At 33.1% G+C, this 9687-nt stretch overlaps 1 protein-coding gene across 1 annotated transcript in view; it reads right to left on the bottom strand.

The window, feature by feature from the left end:
• Positions 1-9298: 9298 nt before the first annotated feature.
• Positions 9299-9687, bottom strand: part of FSIP2 (fibrous sheath interacting protein 2) — an 87955-nt gene continuing 87566 nt past the window's right edge. Inside the window, exon 23 of the mRNA XM_074363208.1 lies at positions 9299-9478. Within this exon, the coding sequence (XP_074219309.1) occupies positions 9342-9478 (137 nt within the window). The 3' untranslated portion in view covers positions 9299-9341. The remainder of the gene's footprint in view (positions 9479-9687) is intronic.

Genomic DNA, 9687 nt, shown 5'->3' with positions numbered 1-9687 from the left:
GCTTGAAATATCTTAAGGAATTTACATAATGAAATTTGCAAACTGTGGTAAATATTTAAGGTAGTTCCCTGCTGTCAGAATGATGACCTATTAAACAACACAAGTAAATGTGAGCACCTTTAATTTTAACACAAATTACTATATTTACAAGTGATTATTGTAAGTGACAGATCATAAGTTGTGTTTACAAGTTTAAGGAGACTTAAATTTGTAAACTGAATAATTGAATACTAAAAACAAAAATGTAAGCTATGAATCAGTGAACTTTTGGGCCTGTAATACAGGCAATGTACTATTGTTAACTCAGTCCCTGTCTCCCAATTAAATAATCTAACACATTCCAAAAATTTGATCCATTGCATCACTGCTACACAACAAATCTGGTCTCAAGAAAAGGAAATAGAAATCAGGGAAACAGGAATAGGGAAGCAAACAGAAAAGGGAGGTCTAAGAACTGACCATAGACGCGAGTACGGGAATGCAGGAATGGTCAGGAAGTCAGCAAAGATTGAGGGTTGGTCACGGTTTTCCTCAAAGTTTTAACAAGGGCCCCATCTTCCCATATGCTTCACTTACACCTCAGGTTTGTATTTTTTAATTGATTTAATTGAATACAACCAACAAATGAAATTAGATCCTTTTTGATATAGGAGGGTGAACTCGCAATTCTATGTATGAAGTAGTGTGTGGGTTCAGTAATTGGTCTCCTTTCTTCTATAGAAAAAAATGCAAGTCAGGTATTACACAAAGTAGAGTTTGGTACACATTTAAAAACCAGACACACATAATTTCCTTAGAAATGGTATAGGCCAGCATTTCTGATCGTGCTGCAGTGGGAAACTGCACATTGCATTTGCTCATAATATCTGTATTTTCCAAAACATACTGTATGAGATAAGACTATTGACCTGGTAAGCTCCTAATCGAAACTGGTGCATAAAAGTTGCAACACTGGGGCAGCTTGCTTTAGGAAAAGGTAAAAGAGGAAGAACTTGGTTTTATTATGAGGATGTGAAAATGTATGAGAAAGGTTTATATAATGAAAGTATAATAAGAAAAAATGAGGGAAACCTAGTATTTAAAATCTAATTAATATTGTTAAAATAAGAACAGTAGTACTGTGGAACACTAGTTTAAGGATTTAAAACTATAGTAGAGTTAGTTTATCCATTATTCTGTTTACTGGCCCTTTTGCATCTCTACAGTGTTACAATAATGAATATCCAAAATAATTGTAGAAACTAAAAGATTGCATTTCTTCTGAATGGTCAATAAGGATTACAATTTGAGCCAGTTTTACTCTATTCCCATTACCAAAGTCCAGTTTGAGAAAGTAACAGAAGAACTGTGTCTAACTGCCCCCTCATTTCTTTTCATCATTGCTTTTTTCACCTACCTTTAAAAAGTTTACATCCAGTTGTCTAGGTTTGTCTAATGAGATAGGTCTTTCTGTATTCTGCATTGGATGTGCCTAGTAAGTAACTCTTCTCAGTTATTTTCACTTCTCAGTTCAGTTATTCTATGACTAATCCAAGTTAAATATAACATACTTAGTTTCTCTAGAAGTTGAGGGTTTTTAATTTCTTTTATTGTGATAGAACATGTGATATTTGGCATTTTAACATTTTTAAGTGTAAAATTCAGTGGCATTACATTCACAGTGTTGAGCAACCATCACTACCATTGCCCCAAATTTCTTAATACTCCAAGTGGAAACTACAACATGTTGTTAAGCAGTAATTGTCAGCAGTAATCCCCATTCCTGCCTCCAACCTCTGCTCCTGGTAACCTCTAATCTACTTTTTATCTCTAAATTTGCTTATTGTATATAATATATAATTTAAGTAGAATAGATATCTGTCCTGTGGCTGGATTATTTCACTTATTTAGCATAATGGTTTCAAGGTTCATTCCTATTATAGCATGTATCAGGGTTTCATTCTTCCATGGTTGAATAATGTTCCACTATATGTATATAGCACTGCTTTGTTTTACTTTTTTTGTTTTGTTTTGTTTTGTTTTGTTTTGTTTTTTCGTCCATTCATCTGTTGATAGTTGTTTCCACTTTTTGGCAAATAACACTGCAATGAATGTTATCATATAAGTATTTTGAGTTCCTGTTTTCAGTTCTTTTCGATATGTATCTAGGAGTCGAATTGCTGAATCATACGGTAATTCTGTGTTTAGCTTTTTGAGGAAACACCAAACTGTTTTCCCAGCAGATGCAAGTTTCAACAGCAATTTATGAGTGTTCTGATTTTTCTACATCCTGGCCATCCATGTCATTTTCCTTTTTTAAAAAAATAGTCATCCTAGTATGTATGAAATAATAACTCATTGTGGTTTTGATTTCAGTTTCCTAATGACTAATAATCCTATATATTTGCATAAGCTTATTGGCCATTTTATACCTTGTTTGGAGAAATGTCCATTCAAGTCTTTGACTATGTTTTAATTGTTTTTTAATTTTGAGTTGTATGAGTTCTCTATATATTCTGAATGTTAAACCTTTATTAGATGATTTGAAAATATTTTCATCCATTCTATAGGTTTTCTCTTCACTTTTATGATAATATCCTTTGATGCACAAAAGTTCTTACTTTTGATAAAGTCGTTTTGTTGCTCTTACTTTTGGTGTTTTATCTAATAATCCATAAAGTCATGAAGATTTTTTTCTATTTACTTAGACTTTTTAAAATTTAGTTCAGAAATGTTATGAATTTTTTATTGTATTAGTCTTCCACTTCCTTGACTGATTGATTACTATCATTTTATTTAGGTGCTATTGTAGTGGGAATTGCTCTTAACTTTGGAAGGGATTATTTCAGGTATATAGAAATACAATTGACTTTCTGTATTTGTCTTCAATCCTACAACCTGGCACAGTTCATTTATTAGTTCTAGTAGCCTTGTGGATTTGCATATTTGGGGATCTCTATTCTCATCTGCAAATATAAATAGTTTTATTTCTTCCTCTCCCATTTGGATGCCTTTTATGTCTTTTTATTATCTAATTGCTCTGGTAAGAAATTTTATTACAATGTTGAATAGCAGTGATGAAACAGGGCATTAAAAAACCTCCCAACAAAGAAAAATCCAGGACCAGATGGCTTCACTAGTGAATTCTACTGAACATTTACATGAGAATTAACAGTGTTTCTCAAGCTTTATCAGAAATGGAAGAGGAAGGAACATTTCCTAACCTACACTATAAGGCCAGCATTATCCTGACACCAAAGCCATATAAGAACGTCACAAGAAAAGAAAATTAAATAGCAATCCTTTATGAATATACATATAAAAACCCTCAGCAAAAATGTAAAACTAGCATACTGAATTAAATAACATATTAAAAGGATTAGACATCATGTCTCAGTGGGATTTATCCCAGAAATGCAAAGAAGGTTCAACATGAGAAAACTAATCAGTGTAGTATACTGTGTTATGGGTTGAATTGTGCTGCCTCCAGATTCATATATTGATTTTCATATATATTTATAATTGTTTTATTTTATTAACATATAGACCCTTTAATCAACATACAATTCCATTCTATCTTTCTTGTACTATGGACATAAAGTCTATTTTGTCTGAGATTAGTATAGCCCCCAGGGTTCTTTTGGTTACTAGTGTCATGGAGTATCTTTTTCCATCCTTTAAGTCTATTTATTTCTTTGGATAAAAAATGAGTTTCTTATAGGTAGTATAGAGTTGTATTATTATTTTTTTCATTCTGAAAACCTCTGCCTTTTGATTAGAGAACTTGATACATTTCCATGTAAAGTAATTACAGATAGAAAAGGGTTCTTCCAATTAATTATTTTTTTCTGTATGCTTTACCACTTTTTTTGTCCTTCATTTTCTTCATTACTGTTGATTTTTTGCAGTGAACCAGTTGATTCTATTTTTAGTTTGTGTATATTAGATGTTTTATTTGTGGACACCATGGAGAGAATATATTCACAATTCTAAATTTACAACATATAATTTAAATTGATATGAACATTAATGGCATGGGAAATCTGTTTCTGTATGGCTCCAGCTCCTCCTCCTCCCTGTATGTTACTGTAAAAAAAAAAAAAAGGCAAAATAAAAGAACTTATTTATACATGATGTGGCCAATACCATCAAATTATAATTATTTTAATATATTTGTCTTTTAAATCCTATAGGAAAAGATGGAGTTACAAACCAAAAGTTAAACATTGTCTTTTATATTTGCCTATGTATTTACCTTTACCAGAGAAGTTTCTTTGTAAAGCTTTGAGTTACTGTCTAGCGTCTTTTCGTTTCATGCTGCAGGATTCTTTTTATAAATTCTTTTAGGGCAGGTCTAGTGGTAACTCAATCCCTCAGCTTTTGTTTATCTGGGAATGTGTTAATTTCTCCCTCCTTTTTAAGGACAGTTTTGTTTGACATAGAATTCTTAGTTGACAGTATTTTTCTTTCAACACTTTAAATATGTCATCCCACTGTCTTTTTCCCCACATAGTTTCTGAGGAGAAATTAGCTATTAATCTTATTGAGGTTCCTTGTAAATGAACGTGAGGTGTCAGTTCTCTCACTGCTTTCATATAGTGTGTCTTGGTGAGAGTCTCTGAGTTTATCCAGTTTTGAAGCTTAGAAATGTAGATTACTGAATTTCAATAAATTTGGGATATTTTTTGGCCATTATTTCTTCAAATATTCTTTCTGTCCTTTTTCTCTTTTCCTTCTAGGATTCACACAATGCATATTTTAGTCCGCTTGATGGTATCTCATAGAGGTTCTTGAAGCTCTGTTTAGTTTTTTTTCTGATCCTCAGACTAAATATTTTCAAACTTTCTGTCTTCGTGTTCACTGATTATTTTTTCTATGTGTTTAAGTCTTCTGTTGAACCCCTCTAGTGAATTTTTCATTTCAGTTATTGTAATTTGCATCTCAAGAATTTGTGTAGTTCCATTTTTTTACAAGTTACTATTATTATTATTGTAAAAATACATAACAAAAATTTTCCATTTTAACTATTTTAAGTGTGTAATTCAGTGGCATGAAGTACATTTACAATGTTGTGCAAACATTACCTCTACCCATTTCCAGAACTTTTTCATCATCCCAAATACAAATTTTGTACCCATCAAACTGTAACTTCTCAGTCCACATTCTGTCCAGCTTCTATTAACATCTATTCTACTTTCTCTATGAATTTTCCTGTTCTGTGTAGCTCAGATAAGTGGAATCATACATTATTCTTTTTTGTGTCTGGCTTATTTCACCTAGCATAATATTTTCAGGGTTCACCCATGTTGTAGTGTATATCAGAAATTTTATTCCTTTTTAAGGCTGAATAGCATTTTATGGTATGTCTTTACTATGTCTTGTTTATCCGTTCACCTATTTATGCACATTTGGGTTGTTTGGCTATTGTGAATAGTGCTGTTAGGAACATTGGTGTGCAAGTATCTGAGTCCCTGCTTTGAATTCTTTTGGGTATATACCTAGAAGTGGAATTAATGGATCATGTGGCAATCCTATGTTTAACTTCTTGAGGAACTGTCAGTATTTTCCACAGTGGCTGTTTGGTTCCCTTTTATAATTTCTACTTTTTTATCGATACTCTTAATTTATATATTGTTTTCCTGATTTCCTTCAGTCTCTGTCTATGTTTTCCTTTAGGGTTCTGAGCATATTTAATATAGTTGTTCTATGGTCTTCGTATAATTACTCCAAAGTCTGCACTTCCTCAGGGTATAATCAGACCTCCCTCTTTTCCATGATTTTTGTTGTTGTTTTTGATTGTTAAGGCTATAGTAGTCCATTTGTTCGGTGAATTTCCCAAACTACTTTTCAAAGGCTGTGTTCCTCATCTTGTGTGGTCACTGAAGCTTCATTCCTTGTGTTAAACTAGAGTCCTGACAGAGATTCCCTTGAACACCAGGAGCTAAAAACCATACACGCAAAATTAAAAAAACAAAAACAAAAACAAGTAAACAAAGTAACAAATCCCCCAGTCTGCAGATTGGATCTATGAGGGGTACTACTTCAGTACTCAGCTAGGCTTACCCTGAGCCCAAAGATTGGCTTGAGGGGAAATCTCAGGGTCTTTCATATCTTTGCTGAGCATGAGTTTTGCTCTGGGCATGTGCGTGGCTTTCTAAATTCCTCTCATGGGTGCTTCTGAATGTCTTGATTTCTTAAGGAAATTCCCTAACTTTTATTCCTGGTCCTTTGGCATCTGTTTTATGTTTCCATCATACTTTTTTTCCTGAACATCTGTGAGTTGTTAGTTTGGCTTGCAGGGTTTTTTTGTTTGTTTATTTTTTGTTTTGTTTGTTTGTTTTTTTTTTCAGCAATGTCCACCACTTTTTTGGTCTGAGTTCCTAGTTAGATGAACAGACAAGTGCCTAATACCACTATTTCTTGCAGCTCCCAGATCATCTGTAACAGACAAACACAATAATTTTCCAATAAAGTCTGCTCTGCGCCCTCTAGAACCAGGGACCAAGGACTTACACAAAGAATGCAAGTTTCTTTCTTTAAGACTGTGCTGGGGCAGGTTGGGGTGGGGGTAAGGGGTGCAGAGAAGAGCAAGGAAAAACATTGTGAATCTTTGCTGCCATTTTAAAGTTACTTTTTTCTTGGTTCAAAGTTAAGTTAGTTACTATAAAACCTTTAACTGTTTTCCAGAGTTCTGATCAGTTGGATTTGACAATTTTTGCTTGTTTATCAGTATTTTCTGTAGTGGGGTGGGAACTCTTAGCTGCATACTCTATTTTACTGCAGTCAAGACTAATGTTAAGTCACAAATGTGACTACAATGGATCCATTTTGATTGGCTATTCCTAAGGTAATAAAGAATTTTTACTGGAAATTTAACTTCAAGCTAAATCTTGATCTACTTTTCTTTTTCTAACTTTCTTTTTCTAAGGCAAGGTGTATTTTAGCAGAATGCTCATGTGCCTTCTTGGCAATGTATTCAATAACCAAATCACTACAAAGATGAACATGTGAGCATTATGTATTAATTTTTTACAATAAAATTTAAACTTCACTAGTAAAATTCATTGTTTTTACAAACATTCTGTACCTTTAATATCATAATTAATTTGTGGGTCCCCAATTTTTTTAGGACATGAGTTAGCAAACTGCCTTGTCTGTCATTTGTTAACGTTTTATTATACAAAAGTTAAATACAGTTCAAATTTTACTTTTCATAGATATTCACTGAATCCCAGCCACATTCACTTGTTCGTGTATTGTCTGTGGTTGCTTTTGTTCTACAAAGTCACAGTGGAATAGTTTTGACCGAGACCATTATGCCTTATAAAACTGTTTACTATGTAGCTCTTTATGTAAAAAGGTTGCCAGCCTCTGTTTTAGTACAACAGAAACAGAATCAACAACCTGAGAAATCATTCCCATACCTTAATAGATTTAAAAAGTATTCTTCAGAATCAACAGCTCCAAGACTGTTATTTCTAGAAATGTAAGCTACTACAGATTTTGTCAGGTAATATGTATTTTTTTCAACTCAGTCTTTGGTACTTTTAGCATCTTTCCCACTAAGTTATCTAACATCCACAAAGTTTCATTTAACACATGACATGTAACAAACTTGTCTGGATTAAGGTTATTTTCCCTGGAACTTAAATTTATCAATAATTTAAACCACTGTTTCCATAATTTTGATAACTTCAAGACCTAATTCTGAACTTTATGCTTCTTTCTCCTCTTTAGTTGGAGAAAATTGGTAATCTCCTTTACCATTAAAAAAAAAAAAAACCCTCTATCAGAGAGTGCATTACTCTATATATTAAGTCTTTAACTAGAGAAGTATGGGAACCAGAATGCCTTAAAATTAGAGTGCATTTCAGTTGCTAGAGATTTGCTTATTTCCTTATCAACTTCTGAAAATATGTATGAGAGCTTTGATAAAAAAAACTTTACTGTAGAATTTTTTATGTTAAAAGGCAGCCTAAAAGCATGCAGTGTCTAAAGCTGGGGAGCATCAGTGGTTTGTCCGGATGGCATCGGAAAGGATACTTTCAGCACCACTGTCAGCTGATGCACACTGGTGGAATTAGTTTTCCTCAAAAATTGTTCTGAACTGGACTGCCAGTCATTTCTCATCAACTATTATTTCTGAAAAAGGTCTGCATCTGTAAGGTACATGATTTTGTATGCTGAGATCAAATAATTTATAAGAGTTTATTCTAAATAGACTAAATTAGTAATTGAATAACTTCATCATCATTGGAATGTAGAAATTCTATATAATTACATTTTTTTCTTTGGCATTACCTGTCATAACCTTACTGACTAACTTTATCAAGAAATTCAATTTGGTAAAACAGAATTTTCTCAGATGTTTCTGCCTTAGTACTGGCTACTGTCAAAAAAAATATAGATAAAAGAGAAGATACCACATTCTTCAAAAATTCATGAGTCAGCATTAGGATAGTGATGATGACTGACATTCTTCACTGTTTGGTCCACCATTTGGCTCTTTTAAACAAGATTTTTAGATTCCAGAGGCAAACGTGCTAAAAGAAGTTGGATCCATATCACAAAGTAGCAAGTTAACTGATTTAGAAAATTTTCTTTTATCACTGTAGTAGCTAGCTATCCATCTTGTTTAATTTTACTCAGTATTTTTTATGTTCTTACAAATAGAATCTTGATATCTGTATTTATATAAGCTATTTAAATGAAGGATTAGTAACATTACTGACCAACTATTTATTTATTGGTGGAGGTTTATCCACAAAAGGTGCCTTGTCTGAAAAGGGTGCTTTTGTCACAGGAGTCAGTTTAGGCATGTATAATATTCTATCCACTAATTCTTCTAGATGGTGCTTTGTCTATAGCTGGGTCTTTCTGTTTGGGAGATATTTTATAAACTGATGAATTTTATCTGCAGGTAGTGTAGATTCTTTTATTTGGACATCCAAGTATAGCTTTTATAGTGAACCAGTTTCATAGCTATGTTACAGAATTCAGCCTAAGTTTTATCTCAGTTTGCTAGCTATTTTAGTGTAAATGCCCTCTAAAAATCTGACAGGAAAAATTCAAGTTCATTTTTTGGTCTGGAATGAGGGCTGACTGGTTTACTAGGTACCCCTTTGGACTCCTTATCCTTAAGGCACATACGCAGTACTAGCACTCTCCCTCTCCTCACACCAAAAAGCTTTCAAAAGCATTTATCACAACTTTCTCTTACCTAGGTTTCTGTTATACTTTCTCTTGCTCTTAATTCTTTTTGCTCAGTATTATTAAGATCATCTTACAGGACACTATGTTATGCTTTAAAAATATTTTATTTTCTAAGGGAAGTAAGCATAGTTGTATCAGATATGGAAGCTTCAGGGTCCTTCCTGGTGAGGTGGTGAGGGAGATTTGGAAATATTGGCGTTAGTTCGAGAAAACACCTTTGACAGAGCTGAAGATACCTTTGCCAGCATTTTGGATCCTTGTTTGGAAATATTGGGCTTGGGAGTTTCTGCAGACAAAGCAAAAAGTAATATGGACATTTATTAGACATTCTAATTGAGGCAGTCACACTATATAGCATTGATGATTTAGAATTCAGAAATTGACATTTATAAAATAATTTGTGGGATTAAAAAAACATTCACAAAGATTCTTTTGATTTGATCCTTCCAACTCTCCTGAGAAGGAAGCAGGAAGAAGGCTGGCTCCACTTCTGGA

The sequence above is a fragment of the Camelus bactrianus genome, chromosome 5 (assembly GCF_048773025.1).
Source record: "Camelus bactrianus isolate YW-2024 breed Bactrian camel chromosome 5, ASM4877302v1, whole genome shotgun sequence".
NCBI lineage: Eukaryota > Metazoa > Chordata > Mammalia > Artiodactyla > Camelidae > Camelus > Camelus bactrianus.
The sequence above is the reverse complement of the archived record's forward strand: the minus strand, read 5'-3'. Positions and strand labels throughout refer to the sequence as shown.